Genomic DNA, 21,956 nt, shown 5'->3' with positions numbered 1-21,956 from the left:
CTTTTGTTGTCCTCGTGCACCCCACCTAACTGCAAACCCATACAGCATGCAGGACACGTTTTTAACACCATTACTTCTTTAGTTTTTATTGTAAAAGGCGGCATTTGAGAACGGCCTCCATATTTTATTTAGTAACCCTGCTGTGCTGATTGGCAGACGTTTTTACTTTTCGTTCATGGAGCTCTTTGAGTTTATTTCCATTATAACTGTGCTTCTTCTTTTCAGTGACTTTCACATGGCTGAGCCTTGTTTTCTTATATTGGTTGAACTTTTTCTAATTTATTTGAGATATTTTGTTATAGGTTCTGTTTAATGATTTAGCTGATGTAACAAATTACCAAACTGACGTACATCTAAAGCAAATATCCGGACTGAAAACAGGAAAATCATCTAAAGCAGGCCTCAAAGCTCACAGGTAGAAGTGTTGTAATTTTCTGTTTCATTAAAGACTTTATGTCCCAACATCTGTGTGTTGTGTTGAAGCGATATCAAATGAAGATAAAGCCTGTTGCACAACCCCGTGCTCATAATTTACTAATTTTCCTGAGCAGCTGTGCAAAATTGAACAGGAAAAATGTTCCTGGTCCAACATTAAACTCTAACGTAGCTGAAAAGACACGGGTTTGGTTCATGAGCCAAAAGCACACGATGAAGAGGAGGAAGTGTGGAGACAAGAGAGTCCAAACTAAACTCACCAAACACACAAAGGAATTTCAAATTGTTTTTATTTATTTACAGCTGCAGCCTGGAGCCTGTGTTTAATTACAATGATATATGACCCCGTTTAATCCACCTTCACAGACCTGTGCAGATGTCAGAAAATAATGAAGAACACAATGGTTCGCCTTTAAAATCTGCGAGGAAGCTTCACATCTGTCCCAAAGTATTAATGACAGTAAAAACAAGTAATAAGCAAATTGTAAATATAAAACGATTCAATAAAAATACATTAATTAATAAAATAAAATGAACAACATCATTGTAATTTCACAACAGTTTAAAGTTAATTTGTTTAATCTTTTACGCAGATACTGCAAATTATCAGCAGGTGGCAGCACTGTGCGTCTGTCAGCCTGGTACACACCCAAGAAGAAGAAGAACCGTGGTTGTAGTTCTAAGCGGCGATCAGGTAGTGTAGGGAAAACCGAGCTGACCTTTACGGAACACCGGCAGAGGAGGCGAGCTCATTCGGAGCAGCGGGGAGGCGGTCAGTGTGTCTGTGTGGGTCCGGGAGCGGAGGGAAGATGAGTGACGCCGGTGTGGACACGAGCACGCTCTGCCTCTTTGACGTTGACGGCACGCTTACGGCCGCGAGACAGGTGGGAAATGTATGCGTGCTTGTGTATGTGTCCGCGCGCACGAGTGCAAGACCACTGGTGATATAAAACAATCACTGCACCTGACAAACCTTCAGACAAACAAGACTGTACTCTCCGACACTGCGACTTCCGGCTCCACGTTGATATTGTAGTTCTTTCGCGGGCAAAAATGCTCCGCAGAAACTACGTAACAAACGTTCCGCTAAGCGACGTTAGCCAGTATGGGCGGACTGCCAGTGCCAAACATCTTTATAATAATGATATTAATAAAATAATAATCTCTGACAGTGTAACGTTATCGCTGTGGTTACTAAACATAGAAGATATTAGGTGACGCATGTAACGGTAAATTACGTCTTGCTAGCTTTTGGCTATAACAGGAAGTGTCTGACGGAACGTCAAATGTGAAACACGAGTTTACGATTTGGAAAACAAAACCATCAAACTATTAATTACATTTATATCCGTGGTGTGTATAATCACTGTCGTCACCTCCTAAATATAAAACACCCTTCACGTGGCCATTGATTACGTAGGTGACTCAAGCGACGCTCGTGCTAATCGTGTCCCCGGTAGTTTCTGCTAGCATGTCACTAATCCCCGGGTTAAGCGCCCCCTAACGGCCCTGCAAGGTTACGTGTTTGGCCAGTTCTTCCAGCAGAGCCACTTATGTTTAAAATGTTCTTGAGGAGGTGACCCTGACCTCTGACCCATGCAGACTGCTTTAGGTGAAGGTTTAGGTGGAGCAGGGGTCATGACCCCGAGACTCTTGGTTTCAGTATAGGCCTATGTGTTGTGCACAGCTGTTCAGTTTTGCTGCAAAAATTTGTAAAAGGTTGCAAACTTTTCATCCTGTGATTTAAAAAATGTGACGTCATTGAAATGAAAATGCAAAGTAAGACAAACCGAGTAGTGATGAATGGCCAACTGCAAACTTTCATTTCCACAGGGTGCACTCAGCAGGCACACCTGTTCAAGTGCTTAATAACGCAAATATTTTAATCAACCAATCATGTGTCGGACACTCAGTGTATCTATGCATGTAAACATGATGAAGATGAGCTGCTGAAGTTCAGCCTGAGCATCAGAAAGACGATTTCAGGGACTTTAAAGAGCGCCCTCTCTGTTTACAACAAACAATCCAGTGAGCAACAGTTCTCACCTCGCTGATGTCAGAGCAGAACAGCCAGACTGATTGTATACATGCTGATGAATAAATACAGAGGAACATCTCTGAACAACATGGCGAACCATGAAGCAGCAGAAGACCGCACCGGGTCCCCCTCCTGTCAGCCACAAACAGGAAACTGATGATTCCTGGTTTGATGTGCATCACATGGTCAGTGTTTGGTGTAAACACCATGAAAGCATGGATCCATGCTGCCTGTGTGATGATGTCATAATGATGTCACGTTAGTGTGAACCAAAATCTTTCAGGAATCTTTGCAGCAGCTCGTTTAATCCATGATGCAAAAAATTAAATAAAAAAAGATTAAGGTAAATTAAAACGGGAGCTCGGGCTTAACTGCGAGCGCGTGCAGTAAAGGTTGCAGACTTGATCTGTTTCAGGAGAACTTGGACTTCACTGGAGTCAGAGAAGCTTCACTGAAGCTGGAGTTAAATATTAACAGACGGGTAAACTGCTGATGTCGTCAGATTTTCTTTTTTCTTGCAGAAACGTCGGCGTTTATAACTGTAGTGACGGAGACGTTGATCTCAGCAGTCGAAGGCTTCTCATGTTTGGCTGTGTGCAGCGTTTTTAAATCTTTAATAAACTGATTTTTACTGAAAGTTTCACAACTGCAGCGTTTCACAGCGTTTGTTTCCTGTGTTGCGACACACCTGACCAGTTTGAAATAAATGTTTTTGGGGAAAAGAGGAAGGTTCAGTGAGCTGCTGCTGTGCTTGTGCAACACACAGAACGGGTATCCATCACTGCATAAAGAAGCAAGAGGAAAGCAGCTGAGCCTGTGCCGTCCCGGGAATCCTGGCTGAGTGCAGGGATGCCAAACGTAAGGCTCGGGGGCCAGAATTGGCCCATCAGACTCCAGTTCACCCCATGGGTGGTTTGGAAAATATGAACATGGGCATAAATATTTGGGCTTAATTAGTTTTGCAGCTTTTCCTGCTGATAGACCCTCCACAGCATCCAGACCACAGCAAGGTAGCTCAACAAAAGACGAATAAATGACAGAAGATAAACAAAACTGCAAACTCAAAAAGTGATAGACTCTGTGTCCGTCTGTGTGTCCCCGTCATGGCAGTAAATGTGGCGCGTCACTGTGTGTGTTTTCAGCGGGTGACCCCGGATATGGCAGAGTTCCTCCAGAAGCTGAGGACTCGGGTTCGGGTCGGCGTCGTCGGAGGGTCCGACCTCAGCAAGATCAAGGAGCAGCTGGGAGACGACGGTGAGACGAACGCCGCTCTGTATCCTGTCTGATACTGTCCCTTCATTTACATGCAGCTGAAACGATCACATGACCGTGCTTGTACCAGAGAAATGATAACGCTTGTTGGTCTCGGTTCTGTGTGCAGTGATCCAGAAGGTGGACTACGTGTTTGCTGAGAACGGCCTGGTGGCGTATAAGAACGGACAGTTACACTCTGTGCAGGTGAGACGGGTTTTACCTTTTTATGTAACTGATCTGGAATCAGCATGTAAAGAACCAGCTGAGGAGTCAGTGACATCATCAGACTGAGAGGGTTACAGAGACATTTCTAAGGCTGTGGGAGTCAAAAGTCTGGACTTAAACCAGACTCAGATGCTTTGATGCTGGAAACCCTCCAATGAGAGAAACAGCAGGTATCAGGTTACACTCAGGACAGGCAGGTGTGGATACCTTTGTTCCCCTAATGAATGACATCATCATTTATAGTGTGTGTGTGTGTGTGTGTGTCAGTCCATTCAGGCCCACATGGGGGAGGAGCTGCTGCAAGACTTCATAAACTTCTGTCTGAACTACATGGCCAAGATCAAACTGCCCAAGAAAAGGTGACAGCACATCCGTGTGTTGGTTAGCGTGTGTGTGACAGCCTGCCAGGTGGGGTGGAGAGCGTGTGGGAGAGCGTGTGGGAGAGCGTGTCAGTTTGATCTATTGACGTGTTTAAACAGTGAAAAGTTTCTTTAATGATCCACGTTATAACACGGCGTTCTTACCTTTGGTGCTGTGGGCGTGGCACAGCTGTGAGAGGATGCAGTGTAAATGTTTTAAACTGTTTAAACTGTAAAAGTGCTCGCCATGAAACCGTGAAGGTTTCAGGTGTGTTACCTGTGAGGTCAAAAGGTCAGAATCACTGCGTGTATCAGGACTGTGGCGGTCCTGCGGTGGGTGTCATGTGACTCGGTGTGTCGTCTCTCAGGGGGACCTTCGTGGAGTTTCGTAACGGGATGCTGAACGTGTCTCCGATCGGACGCAGCTGCACGCAAGAGGAGCGGATCGAGTTCTACGAGCTGGACCAGGTAACGCCCACGTGCTCGACCTAAACCCAGACTCCACCCGCCTCCTCCACCCGCCTCCTCCACCTGTAATTAACAAAAATGTCTGTTTGTGGTACATTTGGTAGGTTTTGAGCTTGTTCTCATTTAAAATGTACTGAAGAGGTAAAAGTACTCAGTTTGGTTCTTTTGCTGGTGTTTGTTTCCTACAGAAGGAGAAAATCCGAGAGACGTTTGTGTCCGTGTTAAAGGAGGAGTTCAAAGGAAAAGGACTCTCGTTTTCCATCGGTGAGTCTGCTGCAGCCGGCACGCCACCTCACTGAAGGTGACGCGGGCCTTTAACCGGCTGAAACAAACTGAGGCGGCGGCGGCAGCGTGGCTGTCCTACCTCACTGTGATGCAAATGGCGCCTTCGTTTCCTGCAGCCTGTCGGTCTTTGTGTGTCCGCAGGAGGTCAGATCAGCTTTGACGTGTTTCCTGACGGCTGGGATAAAAGGTACTGCCTGGGCATCGTGGAGAAGGACGACTACTCCACCATCCACTTCTTTGGAGACAAGACCAAACCTGTGAGTATGCAAACTGCGTCACGTGACTCCTCACGGAGGCAGAATATCAGCGGCAGGTAAACGATGGCCGGTCGGGTCAAAGAGTCGTTCCTGGAAACATCTGTTTCATTATTCCTGAAGTACAGCTGGATCCAGCAGCACACTCTCAGCAAGCTGAACACTGCAGCTCCTGTAATGTCCAGCAGGGGCAGCAGTGAGTCAGTCCCCATGTTACAGCCGAACAGCAGAAATGAACTGTTTACAGCCTGAGACCGAAAAAAGAAATCAATAGATTCTTTCTATCATCACAAAGTCTGTGCAGGTGGAGAAGACAACAGGATAAGAAGGTAACAGGTCAGGTTGTCACAGCAACAAAGACATAATTATACTGTAAGTAACTTTAAGCAGTGCGGTAACTCTGGGAATGTAATCTTACATCATAAGTACTTTTAATGAGTGGCTTATTCTGGAGTCAACACCTGACTCCAGGTGACACCTGTCTCCTTCTAGCGGGGCTGACTTTAAGTATTTATATGTTTAATAAATAAATAAATACTAATAATAATAATACTTATACTGTCATTTTAAATTAAATGAATTGAAATTCTGTTTGATTGCAGGGAGTTACTCCCTTAGTTTGTACCCAGAATATCAGTGCAGCATGTCTGTGTGTGAATATGTCCACTGTAGAGAGTAAACAGTGTGTTATGGAGCAGGACGGCGTTTACATCGTGGGCCACGAGCACCACATTTAAACCTGAGTGGGCGGGGCCGCTGAAACGCCCCATGCTGCTGCAGACAGCACAGTAAGGTTACTCAGACTGTGATGATCAAACTGAACTTGTGTTCCTTTTCCTTCCTGTGAGGTCACTCAGAGGAGTTTCTGTCCTTTCGTTGTTCATCTTTATTACGCCGGTGTGTGAATGTTCGAGTCTTCATCGGCCCCCAGGCCTTATGTTTAACAGCCCTGGTACAGACAAATGAATCTTCAGGGTTTCAATGTCTCATTGTTTCATGTTTTTAAGGCTCAGGGTGGAACTTGACCTGCTGTTAGAGGCTGTTTCAAACATCTGACATGTGTTCAGTGGTCACCATGCAACACTTCCAGCTGTTTGACGCTGTGTTTGAAGGACACACAGATGTGTGACTGTTAACCTGCAGCGAGTTTGGGGCAAAACTTTTTCACCAGCCTCGTTTAAAGTGCCGCTTCGTTGAGTCTTGAGCTGCAGCATGGCTCATCTTTCTGTGCGTCTCTGTCTCCTCGTCAGGGAGGAAACGATTACGAGATCTACTGCGACCCCCGGACCGTCGGCCACGAGGTGTCCAGCCCGGAGGAGACGTGGCGCCTGTGCGAGCAGCTCTTCTTCTCCTGAGCTCGAACGCCTGCCAGCTGTGACTGTGCGTCACCTATAACAACAGACGGGAGGAGGAGCTGATGAACGCTGACGTCACTTTTTGATTTTAGCTGCTTGTTTGGTCGGGGTTGGTGGGTTTGTCTTTCTGTGATCTGTGTGTTTGATTCCACGTGACCCGCTGAGCCTCCGCGTACGGAGGACTGTTTGATGAATCTGTGGTTCAGCTCGGGGTTTTTTGCTGTTACTAGAAGGTTCGGGGAAGCCCCTGCAGCCTCACGCTGTGGGCGGCGTGAGGAAGTGGGCGGAGCAATGACACGCAGCTGTGGTTTACCATCCTCCTGTCTGAGTGTAAATAAAGGTGGATGACATCACAGCTGTACTGAAACGGGTTCTCCACTCTGTTGTCCATCTTTGTTATACAGTCTGTGTTTCCAGGCGTAAAGTAGCAGCTGATCCTGTTATGACGAGGTCATTTTATGCAACATGTGGAAAATCGTAGCCATGCTTTAAATAATAATCATGTGATGTTTCTGTACATGACGACGTTACTGTTAACAGCGAGGGGAATAAAAGGGAACCAACGCTCTGAAACTCGACTCGTTCTTACTGTGATTTTCCTCCAAAGACCAAAAGAGTTCATCCCAGATGTAATCCAGCAGCTAACGGGAAGGACGTGGATTTGAAAAGGAGGAATCATAGAGATAAATCTATAATCTTCATCTATTCACTTGATTCTCCTTTATTTTGAAAAACCTGTTTTTAAATTTTAAAAATAATATTTTTAACAAAGATCTTTGAGTGATTTGATGTTTTTTTTTTAATGTAAATCCATTTTTCCTTTCAGATTTTAATAGTTCCTTAATTACTTTATTTAGATATTAATAATTTATAATTGATTTACTAATGCATATTTTATTGCCCCAATTAATTATTAACTCATGAAATGTTTAGACTTTCTTGGTCCTCCATATTTATTAAACTTCTCTCGTAATTTAACGATTACATTCGATACATCACCAGACGCTACATCCATCTTTAATATACAGTCTGTGGTTCTGTGAGCTTGCCTGAAGGTGAAAATGTTTAATTGCATGATTTAATTTTCCAGGATTATAAACACAAAGTCATAAAGGAATAAACTTACACATTAAATATGGAAGATTCAATATTCAGTTACATTAAATTACTTCAATAGTTGAACATCTGCATGTTTGCTTCCACCAGCTGTGATGTTGTGATGGTTCATAAACTTCCTGACGTCACAGGAAACTCTGCTGCAGGACGGTGGCTGCGCTGATGTTCAGTGTTTGAAACGTGAACTGTAAAATGTAATCTGATTACAAATGTGGAATAAGAAAAAGGTTTGGCCTTATGCTGACTCCTGATTGGAGGAGAGCTGCGTGCTCCTGCATTTAAGTGATGATGAAACTGTTTTGGATGGAAATGAAAATATATCAGTTTTCTTGTTTTTCCTGCTGCAGCTTTTTATTGGTCGATCGTCTGTCATCAATTAAAGGTCATTTTCTGTCAGAGCTTTAAAACCAGACTGAGACACCGCTCTGACCTTTAACCTCAGACCTCCTCCAGCAGTTCACACATTGGGAGAAATCCTAACTTTGCATATTTAATGAAGTAATACAATGTTCTATTATCATAATTGTTTTCTGCGGTACAGACCATCAAATTATGTTTAATTCACATTGTTGCAGCATTTTGGAGCCTTCGCACCTTCATCGCCACAGGAGACAGAAATGTGACATTTCAGATAGAAGCTTGTGGAGCATCAGCAGCTGCACGCTCACATCTAAAGATCAGTGCAGTGAGCCATGAGAAACAGGACTACCAAAAACCTTCTTCTCATTTAGAGCTGTTCCACATTACTCCCACATGGAGGCGCTGTGGGGCTGGTCTTCCAGGTAGGATCGCTCCTCCTCATGGAGGCCAAACATGTGACGGGGCAAACCAAAGACACCTCTGACCCTGACCTCCTGCACCCATGAGTGTTAAATAAAACCGTTAAATCGGATGTTTCCTGTTTAAACTTCATGTTTTTGCAGTGAATTCTCAAAGATCAGAGCAGCAGGTTGTTTCTGCTCACCGAGTGAAACCTCAGGCTGACCTCTGTGAAAACTGCTGCTGTCAAACTAAAGAAGGGCCTACGTTTGAAGCTCATCTTGTTTCAGGTGTGTGCAGCTGTGATCAGTGCAAACCTACCAAAGGAAACCTGACAAACAACAGCAGGAAGTGTTTGTCAGGGCGGGTGAAGCTTCTCAGAGTAACAGAAGCTTCAGTTGAAATCATTTCATCTTCAAACGCGAGTCTTTGTCAACACCTGACTCAGATACTGGTGAGTGCAGCGGTTTGTAAACTCAATATTTCAGGTTGGGAATTAAACCAACAACTTTGTAGAGCGTGCTCTGATTACAGCTGTCAGATTGTCATTCAGAGAGTGCACCTTTGTTCTTGCTGCAGTGTGTAAATCAAATCAAATCAAAATTTATTTATATAGCACATATTAAAACAACAGTGTTGACCATAGTGCTTCACAGTCAGTAAAAGCATGAGACAATTAAAACAAACAATAAAAGAGCACAACAAACAATAGGTAACAACACAACAAGCTAGACCAGCCAACTAGACAGAATCAAAAGCCAAAGTAAAAAAACAAGTTTTAAGACGTGATTTAAAAGACTGGACAGACTCGGCAGTGCGAATATGAACAGGGAGGTTATTCCAGAGTCTAGGTGCCACGGATGCAAAGGCCCGGTCACCTCTCGACTTCATTCGAGACCTAGGTTGTGCTAGGAGCCTGTGATTGGACGATCTAAGTGCTCTGTTGGGATTGTATAAGTGGAGTAGTTCAGAAAGATAGCTGGGCACTAAATTATTCAGAATATTAAAAGTGAACAAAAGAATTTTAAAATCTATGCGATATTTAACAGGGAGCCAGTGTAATTTGGCTAAAATTGGAGTTATGTGTTCATGGACTCTCGTACCTGTTAAAAGACGCGCAGCTGCATTTTGAATTAACTGAAGCCGGCAAAGAGAAGAGTGTTGGAGGCCCGAGTAGAGGGAGTTACAGTAGTCCAATCTGGATGTAATAAATGCGTGGATAAGCTTTTCAAGGTCCTTTAAAGGTAATCTTAAGGTGTAAGATGATGTTCACCGCACAGGTCTTTGGTCACAGTGTGACGGTATCTTCAGTGGTGGCACTGCATTGATTTTTACATTTCTCAGCTTATCAGGTTCAAAATATGAACACTGGGTTTTCAAAGTATGTTAAAGCTATGAATGCACCAACCAACCAAATGAAAAAACAGAGTACAAGATACAGACTGAGGTCAAATTTCAAATGAGCAAATAAGAAAAATGTCAATTTTCACTCAGTCTGAGACGTAAAAGATAAAAACCTCATATAATTAGTAAAAAGTGAAGATTAAACTCATCTGTTTTACCTGAGCTGACTGTATGTTTGCCTGCAACAGCTGAAACACATGTTTATGGTCACATGCCTGTCAAACCAACACACTTTTGAAGTCATTTATGGGGCGCATGACAGGAAGTTCACTTCACAGATCACGACAAGGTGCTTATATCATGGTCCTGTGATAATACAGAGAAAACCCAATTTGGCAACAGTGGGAAGGAAATACTCACTTTTAACAGCGGGTTAGGGTTGAGGGGAGGAAGTGAGCACCAAGAGAGCCAGAGATGAATAATAACTGAAATGCACAGTGGCATATAAACCACAAGCCCCCTGCAGCCTACACCTACTGCAGCATAACTAAGGGAGGATTCAGGGTCACCTGGTCCAGCCCTAACTATATGCTTTAGCAAAAAGGAAAGTTTGAAGCCTAATCTTGAAAGTAGAGATAGTGTCTGTCTCCTGAATCCAAACTGGAAGCTGGTTCCACAGAAGAGGGGCCTGAAAACTGAAGGCTCTGCCTCCCATTCTACTTTTAAATACTCTAGGAACAACAAGTAAGCCTGCAGTGTGAGAGCGAAGTGCTCTAATAGGGTGATATGGTACTACAAGGTCATTAAGATAAGATGGGGCCTGATTATTTAAGACCTTGTATGTGAGCAGCAGGATTTTGAATTAAGCGAATGCCTGAACCACCACAACTAGCTGCTTTTCATGTGGAGAAGTATCCAGTAACCAGCCACCCTTTGGAGAAAGCTCATTTCTGTAGCTTGTGTCTACAGTCGTTGTCTTTCAGTTGCTGCCCAGAGTTCTTGACTATGGGAGAGGCTGAAGACTATGAGATGTTCCCAAAGCACCCCCCACCCTCTGAGGGATGTCGCTGTATGTCTTCTCCAATTCCACAATTGTAGACTAGATGGGCAAATTCCCACACACACTTGAACTGAGGATGGTATCTGCATTGTTCCTTGTGTGTCTGAGGTTAAACTATAAACGCACAAACTCTACTTTCCAGTACGCTAGCCTCCCAAGGAGGCTAAGGAGTGTGATCCCTCTGTAGTTGCAGGACACTGTCTGATCCCCCTTCTTAAAGATTGGCAGACTGGGATGGTTCCTTCTATCCAGAGGCACCACCCCACATCTCCACTGAAAGTATCATAATGTGTCAACCATGACACCCCTACAACATCCAGGCCCTTCAGGAACTTAGGGCGATCCTCATCCAGCCCAGGAGCCTGGCCTCCAAAGAGTTGTTTCACTACGCCGGTGACCTCACCCTCAGAGATGGTCGAGTAATTCCCAGCCTCTGCCTCACAGAGGATCAATCAGTGGCATTAGGGAGGTCCTCAAAGTATGTCTTCGACCACCTGTTGAAGGGTTAGGGTTAGGACCCCAAGGACCCCACCTTGTGAGTAGACCACAGCTTTCCCCTCCGGAGTTGCCTGATGGTTTGCCTGAATTACTATGAGGCAGACCGAAAGTCTTTTCCATGGCCTGAATGGATTTAACAGGGAACCAATGAAGAGAAGCCAACATGGGAGAGCCTGGTTCTGCCTCTGCCTGTTAAAAGGGAGTTTTTCCTTCCCACTGTCGCCAAGTGCTTGCTGATAGGGGGTCACCTGGTCATTTGGCTTTTCTCTGTATCATTGTAGGCTCTTTACAGTATACAGCACCTTGAGGCGACTGCTGTTGCTATATAAATAAAAGTGAATTTAAAATTGAAGTGAATATCTGCAGGTCACTGCTTGAACTTATGGTTGTTGTCACACTTTCATATTTCTAAACAACCCACGATTAACAATTATTTAATTACAATATTAACTTTGACTTCTGTTCTCAGAGTGCAGACATGTCTGCTGCCACCAATCTGCTGTCTGACGATGAGCTTCTGTGCCCCATCTGTCCAAATATGTTCACTGATCCGGTCACCACACCTTGTGGACACAACTTCTGCAAAAAGTGCATCACTCAGCACTGGGATATTAATTTTCCATGTCAGTGTACAGTATGTAAAAAGGCGTTTCCCAATAGACCTCAGCTGAGGCTCAACCCTTTGCTGTCTGAGAAGGTTGCTCAGAGACGTGAAGCTCAGCAGAGAGCAGGAGTTCCCTGTGACGTCTGCACTGGAACCAGACTGAAGGCCCTGAAGTCCTGCCTGGTGTGTCTGACCTCCTACTGTCAGACTCACCTGGAGCCTCATCTGACAGCTACAAGTCTGAAAAGACATCAGCTGATTGAGCCTGTGGAGAACCTGGAAAGCAGGATGTGTAGGAAGCACGATAAACATCTGGAGCTGTTCTGTAAGACCGACCAGACATGTGTCTGCATGCTCTGCTCTGTTTTAGATCACAAGGCTCATGAGTTTGTTCCTCTGAGAGAAGAATATGAAGGAAAGAAGGCAGAGCTGGAGAAGACAGAGGCTGAGATTCAGCAGATGATCCAGAAGAGACGACTGAAGATTCAGGCGATCAAAGAGTCGGTGAAGATGAGTAAAGATGCTGCAGACAGACAGAAAGCAGAAGGTGTTCAGGTCCTCACGGCTCTGATGGCGTCTGTTGAGAGACGCCTGAAGGAGCTCATAAAGGAGATCGAAGACAAACAGGAAACTACAGAGAAACAGGCTGAAGGTCTCATCAAAGATCTGGAACAGGAAATCTCTGAGCTGATGGAGAGAAGCTCTGAGGTGGAGCAGCTCTCACACTCTGAAGACCACCTCCACCTCCTCCAAAGCTTCTCCTCCCTGAAAGCTGCTCTATGCTCCAAGGACTGGACAGAGGTCAGAGTCCCTCCACCATCATATGAGGGGACCGTGGGGAGAGCTGTGGAGACACTCAGGAAAGACATGAAGAAGCTGTTTGAGGCAGAGCTGAAGAGGGTCCAGCAGTATGCAGTGGACGTGACTCTGGATCCTGATACAGCGAATCCTGACCTCATCCTGTCTGATGATGGAAAACAAGTGAAGTATAGTGATGTGAAGAAGAAGCTTCCAGACAACCCAGAGAGATTTTCTTACTGTGTTTGTGTTTTAGGAGAGCAGAGTTTCTCTTCAGGCAGATTTTACTTTGAGGTTCAGGTTAAAGGAAAGACTGACTGGGATTTAGGAGTGGCCACAGAGTCGATCAACAGGAAGGGACAAATCAGACTGAGTCCTGGGGACGGTCTCTGGACTGTATGTCTGAGAGACGGAAGTGAGTACAAAGCTTGTGCCGCCCCTCCAGTCTGTCTCTGTCTCCGGTCTGGTCCTGAGAAGGTGGGGGTGTTTTTGGACTATGAGGAGGGTCTGGTCTCCTTCTATGACGTAGATGCTGCAGCTCTGATCTACTCGTTCACTGGCTGCTCCTTCACTCAGAAGCTCTTCCCGTACTTTTGTCCCTGTACTAGTGATGATGGTAAAAACTCTGCACCTCTGCTGATCACTCCTGTCAATCACACGAACTAGAAAACTGATCTGATCCTGTGTGAGGAACATTTTCACTGGTGAAAATGTGGTTTTGGTCATCTTTATTTTCAGATTCTGACTGATTGGTTTTTGTTATTAAGTGGACTCACACTTACAGCAGCCTCGTGCTGATTTTAATTCTTAAAACTATGTGAATTAGTTTTTTTTACTTTGGAGGAAACTTCAATTTTACCTAAATTCAAAGGGAATATTTGGGTACTCCAGCTTTCTCCCACAGTCCACAGTGGGGTTAATGATGATTCTAAAATTCACATAAGTGTCAGTGTGAATGTGAGTGCTTGTCAGGCTGTGGACCTGTACAGGGTGTACCTCGTCTGGGATAGGGTCCAGCCCCGCTGAAACCCTGGTAAGGATAAGCAGAGATCACTGTGTAGACTCGTGGTTGTTGTCACACTTTTATATTTCTGAACAATCCAGACTTAACAGTTATTTAATTATAATTTTAACTTTGCAGGCTTTTATTCTCAGACTGCAGACATGTCTCATCCTGTGCTCCATCTAATGATAATAATACATTTTATTTAAGAAAGCGCCTTTCAAAACACTCAAGGACACTGTACACAAGCAATAACAACAACAAACAACAATTTACAGAATAACAAGGATAAAACGTTGAGCAAATAAATAAAAGAAATTAAAGTAGCAGGATGGAAAAGTTTATGTGGAATAGGCTAATGTGAGCAGGTGAGTTTTGAGTCTGGACTTAAAAAGAGGGAGGGAAGTGATGTTTCTTATCTCAGGAGGAAGGCAGTTCCAAAGACGGGGGCAGAGCAGCAGAAAGCCCTGCACCCCACGATGGCTAGCCGGGGGGAAGGGACGGAAAGAGAACGAGAGGAGGAGGATGTGAGACACGGAGAAGGGATGGTGATCTGAACCAGGTCAGAGAGGTATGAAGGCGAGAGATGATGGATAGCCTTGAATGTGCACAAAAGTATCTTGAAATTGATGCGGTATTTAACTGGAAGCCAGTGAAGCTGCTGCAGAGCAGGGGTGATGTGGTGCATAGAAGGGGTCCTGGTGATAATACAAGCAGCAGAGTTCTGGACACGTTGAAGCTGATGGATAGATTTTTGACCAAGACCAAAAAGAAGAGAGTTGCAGTGATCGATCCAGAAAGTGGCCGGGCTATGAACAAGAGTGGCAGTGGCATGTGGGGAGAGAAAAAGACGGAGACGATTAATGTTACGGAGTTGGAAATATGCAGACCGAGAGATGTTATTAATGTGTGAGTTAAAAGATAGAGTACTATCAAGGATCACACCCAGACTTTTCACACATGGGGAAACAGAGACCGGGGAGTTATTGATTGTAATAGAAAAGCTATTAGCTCTGGATCGTGTTGGTTTAGTGCCGACCAGGAGAAGCTCAGATTTGTTACTATTGAGTTTGAGAAAATTGGAAGAGAACCATGAATTTAGTTTGGCTAATCAGAGGGTGAGGGAGGACGGGGGAGAGCAGAATCAGGTTTAGTGGACAAATAAAGCTGGGTGTCATCAGCATAACAGTGAAACTGAATATTGTATTTACGAAAAATGTGTCCAAGCGGAAGAAGGTAGATAATGAAAAGAAGAGGCCCCAGGACAGATCCCTGGGGCACGGCTGCGACCAGAGGAAAGGGTTGAGAAGTATCATTGGTTATTTTATTAGTGCAGTTTCAGTGCTTTGGGAGGGACGAAAACCAGACTGGAACTGTTCATACAGATTATTATTAGTTAAGTATGAGTGGAGTTGTGTGGCCACTATCTTTTCAAGAATCTGAATATGTTCACTAATACGGCTTGTACTGTATTAATAAAACTGAATTATCATGCTTACAGAAATGGGCTCCTTGTCATTTAATTATGTACCTGACAAAGGAGAGCTGGTCCCAGATTGGACCCATGTGGGACACCCTAAAAAACAGATACAAATGAAAAGTAACTGACAGAAGCTCTGCTGGCGATTATAACAGAAACTATGACAACCATGTACGAGATCATCCCCCCCCCCAGCACCTCAGCGTGGCTAACAAAATGTTCATTTTTATCAAAAGCATTGCTAATGCTTTTGATAAAAATGCGAATCGCTACATTATCATGGTGGAGGGGTTTGTGTGTCCCAGGGATCCCAGGGGCTATGTTGTCCGGAGGCTTTTGCCCCCTGGTAGGGTCTCCCATGGCAAATTGGTCCTGGGTGAGGGACCAGACAAAGAGCGATTCAGAAGACCGTTATGAGAATATCACCAAGGGAACACTTTACCCTGCCCGAGATAGAGTTACCGGGGAGCCAGGCCCGGGGAGGGTGCCCGAGAGCAAGCATCTGGTGGCCGGGCCTTCAGGCACAGCCCGAAAAGGGGGCATGGGCCTTCAATTCTCATGTGGGTAACCACAGTGAGACCTGGAGGGGCGCGATTGGGAGGAACGGCCTCCCTGATCTGAACCCAAGTGGTGTTTTGTTATTGGACTTCTGTGGAAACCACAGTTTGGCCATAACGAACACCATGTTTGACCATAAGAGAGTCCGCGGCTGCAAGGTGGTTGGTGCCTGTCGTGGTGGTAACCCCCAAACCTGGTGGACACCAGGGGTGAAGAGAGCCACAAGGCTGAAGAAGGAGTCCTATCAGGCTTGGATAGCCTGTGGGACTTTGGAGGCAGCTGATAGGTACCGACAGGCCAAGCGGAATGTGGCTCGGGCTGTGGCTGAAGCAAAAACTTGGGTGTGGGAGGAGTTCAGAGAGGCCATGGAAAAGACTTTCGGACTGTTTCGAAGAGATTCTGGCAAACCGTCAGGCGACTCAGGAGGGGAAAGCTGTGTCTACCTGCACTGAGTATAGCGCTGCAGAGGAGCGCTGCAGACTTCAACTAAAAAAAATTGTTGGGCGGTGGAAGGAATACTTCGAGGACCTCCTTAATCCTTAATCCCACTGGCACGTCTTCCGTGGAGGAGGCAGAGTCTGGGGAAGAGGGGGATGACCCGCCAATTTCCGGGAGTGAGGTCACTGAGGCAGTTAAACAACTTGGTAGCAGAGCCCCTGGGTTGGATGACGTCTGCCTTGAGTTCTTGAAGGCTCTGGATGTTGTAGGGCTGACACACCTCTGCAATGTTGTGTGGAGATCAGGGGCAGTATCCCTGGATGCCGATGCTGTACCGGTCTGTTGTGGTGAAGAGAAAGCTGAGTGTAAAAGCGAAGCTCTGTACGTCCCTACACTCACCTATGGTCACGAGCTGTGGGTAGTGACCGAAAGAACAAGATCGCGGATACAAGCGGCGGAAATGAGCTTCCTCCGAAGGGTGGCTGGCCTCTCCCTTAGAGACAGGGTGAGAAGTTTGGCCATTTTTGGAGGGGCTCAGAGTAGAGCTGCTGCTCCTCCACATCGAAAACAGCCAATTGAGGTGGTTCAGGCATCTGACAAGGATGCCTCCTGGGCGCCTCCTGGGTGAGGTGTTCTGGTCATGTCCCACCGGGAGGAGGCCCCGGGGCAGACTCAGGACATGCTGGAGAGATTATATCTCTCGGCTGGTCTGGGAATGCCTTGTTGTTCCCCCGGACAAGCTGGAGGAGGTGGCTGGGGAGAGGGAGGTCTGGGCTTCTCTGCTTGGGGTGCTGCCCCCGTGACCCGGCCCCGGATAAGCGGAAAAAAATGAATGGATGGATGGATCCCTAGACTAGCAGACCGGGGTGGTGGTACCCATTTTTAAGAAGGGGGACCGGAGGGTGTGTTCCAACTACAGGGGATCACACTCCTCAGCCTCCCTGGGATAGTCTATGCCAGGGTGCTGGAAAGGAGAGTCCGTCCGTTAGTCGAACCTTGGATACAGGAGGAACAATGCAGTGGTCGCAGTGTTCCTGGTCACAGAACACTGGACCAGCTCTTTATCCTCTCGAGGATACTCGAGGGTGCATGGGAGTTTGCCCAACCAGTCTACATGTGTTTTGTGGACTTGGAGAAGTCATTCAACCGTTTTCCTCGGGGTGTCCTGTGGGAGGTGCTGCGGGAGTGTGGGGTGTCTGTCCCATCACTATGGGCCATGTGATCCTTATATAACTGTTCCAAGAGCTTGGTTCGCATTGCCGGCAATGAGTCAGACTCGTTCCCGGTGGGTGATGGGCTCCGCCAGGGCTGCCCTTTGTCACCAATTCTGTTCGTAATTTTTATGGACAGAATTTCTAGGCGTAGCCAAGTGGCGGAGGGCTTTCACTTAGGTGCCCTCAGAATCTCATCTCTGGTTTTTGCGGCTGATGTGGTTCTGTTGGCTTCATCGGGTGATGGCCTCCAGCTCGCTTTGGAATGGTTCGCAGCCGAGTGTGAAACAGCGGGAATGAGGATCAGCATCTCCAAATCTGAGGCCAGGGTCAGATTCGGAGGGTGGAGTGCCCACAACGGGTCGGGGACAAGTTCCTGCCCCAAGTAGAGAGATCTCTCAAGATCCAAGACACACTGGAGAGATTTTATCTCTCGGCTGGCCTGGGAACACCTGGGTGTTCCCCTGGACAAGCTAGAGGAGGTGGCTGGGCTTCTCTGCTTAGGCTGCTGCCCCCGTGACCTGGCCTCGGATAAGCGGAAGAAGATGGATGGATCGATGGCATTGCTAATGTCTCACTGTAGTGTGACTGAACACCTAACATCATCATCAGTGGCTGACGAAGGCTCAGTTTGAGGACTGTGATCTCAGTGCTCTGGAATTCTGGTTGGAACCTCTTGAAAACGTTGCTCCTTTTTAGCACGTGCATCAGTTTTCCAGTTTTTTTTCTAAATAGTAAAACACCAGCCTGCACGCCATGTTCACCCTCAGCACTGATACTGGGGTCATGAAAACACACTGTTTTTTCATCATTTACTGTTACATGTTGGTGCAACTCGTCCTCTCTGACCACAGCTTCTGACAGGAGTTAAGTTTTCTGTGTTTGATGCTGTATCTGTGAATGAGCTGATATTCTGCTCACTTCCTGTTATAGATAACCTCGCTTCACCTCCAAAAAACGCTCTGTCCAGCCCCTCTGTACCCTGAATAACAATCCAACTCTTTCACTGAGTCCCGATGTCATGTTTCTCACGAGTTAGAAATCTTCTGTTGGAAACTTGAGACACTTTGATATTTTTAGGGGGTGAGCACTGACTGAAAGTTAATTTATCAGAACAAATGTCTGATGAGGATCTCGGGATGATGCAGAGGAGTTAAGAATGAAACCAGTGTGCTTCAGCTTCACTCAAGGTAGAAGCAAAGGCTGACTGAGCAGCCGATCAACAGCTCTGTGTGTGTCCGGACTCTGTCCACAGCAGCCGAACATGTTTCTGTTGTAAATTTATCCCAATCACAATACTTTATTAATCCCTTAGGACAGACCTTCCCAAAGTGTGGGGCCCGCCCCCTAGGGTGGGCGCAGAGCCATTGCAGGGGGGGCGCGGTATGAAAAGGGAAATTTAAAAAAAAACAACAACGCTTGGACACTGCTAGCACGGGGCGCCTCCAAAAACGCAAAGCTCTTTATACAGTAAAGTTACAGTGGGATACAAATAATATCAGGCTGATCCTGCTACGATTTGTTCCCCCGTCACGGACAAACAGTATCCCACAGCTGTTTATGTTTTTAAACCCATTTTGCACAGAGAGGCATTTTTTGAAAAATGTATTGATAGCAATGTTGAATATTATTACACAGGAAAAAAATAACTACAGGTAAAATAATCACACCGTGACGCCTCTGCCTTTCTAAATGGAGGGACAGTAACTGCGCCTGTATATGTAAGCGTGTAAAACCTGAAGATAGAGACAAAATAGGGGAGACCGGGGATAGTTGTAACATTTTTGACATTTCTGTCTGTAAACTGAAGCTCTTTTAAGGTAGTGGATTCAAAATGTAATGCAAAGTATTTACATGTCTCTGCTATTAAATAGTGCAGCTATTTTCTCTGCAGCACAATTACCCATTGCATGGTATGGTCTCAAACACAAAGAGTGAAATGTTACAATTAACCCCATAGTCTGGGTTAGTTGTAACATGTCCTGGGGTGAAATGTAACACAATGAAATAAGGGTACTGACAAAACATTAACATGTAATCTTTGTTTATTCAACACATGAATGCACTTAGAGCCATTTATGTAGCTGTGTGTGTGTGTGTGTGTGTGTGTGTGTGTGTGTGTGTGTGTGTGTGTGTGTGTGTGTGACAGAATGCAGAAATCTAGCTTTTGAACATATTCCAACCCCCCAAAAAAGACAAATTATGGAATTTTCTGCAACTGAATATTTCATTAATTTTGGTTGGTCTTCCTTGAGTTTGGCCTCGTTGGCTCAGTGGGCATTATAATCTACAACTCTTGCACCAACTTTTGAACATAACAATGAAGCTGAAAAAATGTAGTTGTGCACCAGCATCGTAATTCCATTACTTTTTATCATGGCTTACCTTGGTGTGGTTTGGAAAGTGCTTCAGAAAGATGAGGAAATCTGTTTCTTGCACCCATCCTGATTTATTTCCACTACCAGTACTTCCTACTGGTCCATCTCTGACAAAGTGGTCTGCATAATGTATGTGTGGGAACACAAACAGTGGTTGTGTTGCCAATGGCATTAACCGCATATACAAAGGCGACCAGTGAACCTCTCTGCTGATGTCGTTGCCCCAACTTGTTTAATATAAGTTAAAGTAATAGTGTGGTAAGTTGTAGCATCTGCATTATTGTTACAACTAACCCAGACTGTTGCTGTTAAACTGACCCAGACTCCTATAGCCATGAACTAGCTAACATTACAGCCAACGGCTAAAACATTGGCACTAAAGACCTACACAGAATATATCCCCATAGACATACAAATAACATAATTTAAGTTTGATGAGTTTAACTACAAAGCAGATAATGCTATTAGAAATTGAAATAAAGTAGAAAAACTTACTTTTTGGCATACAAATTACTTTTTTTCGTGTTAAATTGTCTGTGTTTGACAAAATGTGCTGATTTTTCACATGTGATAGCAGAACTGAATTGGGCATGCACAGGATGAATCACATCATTTGAAACTTAGCTCTGATTGGAGAAATTGGAAGTGTTACAACTGACCCACGTTACAACTATCCCCGGTCTCCCCTACTGTTAATCTGACTATCTGCCATTCTGCAATTCATCTCATGTAAACAATAACATGCGCACAGCGTGACGTGAAAAAAGGCACATACCTTTGACGTTGCGTGACGAACTCTGTATTCCTCGTCCACACGTAAACGCAAAAAAGGAGTTTTAAAAAAATCTCAGTTTTCGGTGATTCGAAACGCCGTTTACGTGTGGACGAAACAGCTGCGTTTTCAAAAATACCCGTGTAGGTGCAGACGCAGCGTAAAAGAGTTAGTAGTTTATTTTATTACTACCTGTAATTTATTGCAGATTACTTGTATTTGCTTAATTGTTTACTAAATGTTTGAGGTGTGAAATAAACCGAAATGGAGCAAAATATGGGTGTGTGTGGTTGGAGGATGTGTATGTGCGTGCGTGCGTGCATGCGCGCTGGGTGGGGGGGGAGCGAACATTTTTCTTGTAAAACAAAGGGGGGCCCAGCAAAAAAAGTTTGGGAACCACTGCCTTAGGAAATGATGTGGTCACAGTCACTCCAAGACAATAAGAACAGTAACCGACGGAACTACATTAAAAAAAACATTTATTACAAAGTTTACAAAAAAAAAACAAAAAATAGCTCTGCAATTCTGGATTATTACAGCGATTAAATATATATGATTGACTGTAACCTGTAAAACTTTGATATTTTCACCGTATCTGCAAAAAGGTGTAACCGCTGCACTGTATGCTGTGTATTAGATTGAGGAGTTGTACAGGCAGGAATGATTTTCTGTGTCGTTCAGTGGTGCATTATGGGTAGTCCCAGTGTGCTCCTGTGACTGGGCAGCACAACATGGAGTGGGTGGGAGGTCCTGTCATAGGCGTTTTAACATTTACTCTTATAATGAAAACATAAAAGCTATATTTGAGTCACTGCAGTAATGCAAAGAATATGTGTACTCACTTTGAGCAGGTTCTTTAACTAAAGGGGCGAAAAAAAAAACCGACGCCCGAACAGGGACTTGAACCCTGGACCCTCAGATTAAAAGTCTGATGCTCTACCGACTGAGCTATCCGGGCTCTGGCACATTCCTGTCACAAGTTCCCCAAAAACCTGGGTAGTCCGATAGAACGCTACATATTGCTACATGTAAAAGTAACACAGGAGATATTCTCTGTTCACCTCGTGTTTCACGTCACGATATATCAGACATATTTGATTTTGGTCCTGCATGTTCTCTCAGCCATTTCTAGTTTTTCGAAACACACATATCACGTCCGGTTTTTAAGAATTTCACAATAAAAACTCCGCTGCTAAAATCACAGATGAACCCTCAAATTGCAACTCAAGACACGACTCATTCTGTTTATAAAGTGTTTAAATGA

General features: G+C 45.0%; 2 protein-coding genes and 1 non-coding gene across 3 annotated transcripts; 2 read left to right on the top strand and 1 right to left on the bottom strand.

The window, feature by feature from the left end:
- Positions 1-1,024: 1,024 nt before the first annotated feature.
- pmm2 (phosphomannomutase 2) lies at positions 1,025-7,246 on the top strand. Its single transcript, XM_063477117.2, has 8 exons — positions 1,025-1,319; positions 3,616-3,727; positions 3,855-3,931; positions 4,220-4,311; positions 4,680-4,779; positions 4,968-5,043; positions 5,206-5,321; positions 6,569-7,246. Exons 1-8 carry the CDS (start codon positions 1,245-1,247, stop codon positions 6,671-6,673), a joined length of 753 nt encoding a protein of 250 aa, XP_063333187.1. The 5' UTR covers positions 1,025-1,244; the 3' UTR covers positions 6,674-7,246.
- Positions 7,247-11,928: 4,682 nt separating this feature from the next.
- LOC134629606 (zinc-binding protein A33-like) lies at positions 11,929-13,518 on the top strand. The gene has a single exon (XM_063477095.1). It carries the CDS (start codon positions 11,929-11,931, stop codon positions 13,516-13,518), a length of 1,590 nt encoding a protein of 529 aa, XP_063333165.1.
- Positions 13,519-21,577: 8,059 nt separating this feature from the next.
- Positions 21,578-21,650, bottom strand: trnak-uuu (transfer RNA lysine (anticodon UUU)). The gene has a single exon. It is a non-coding gene; the product is annotated as a tRNA-Lys (tRNA).
- Positions 21,651-21,956: the final 306 nt, after the last annotated feature.

The sequence above is a fragment of the Pelmatolapia mariae genome, linkage group LG6, assembly GCF_036321145.2.
Source record: "Pelmatolapia mariae isolate MD_Pm_ZW linkage group LG6, Pm_UMD_F_2, whole genome shotgun sequence".
Lineage (NCBI taxonomy): Eukaryota > Metazoa > Chordata > Actinopteri > Cichliformes > Cichlidae > Pelmatolapia > Pelmatolapia mariae.
The sequence above is the reverse complement of the archived record's forward strand: the minus strand, read 5'-3'. Positions and strand labels throughout refer to the sequence as shown.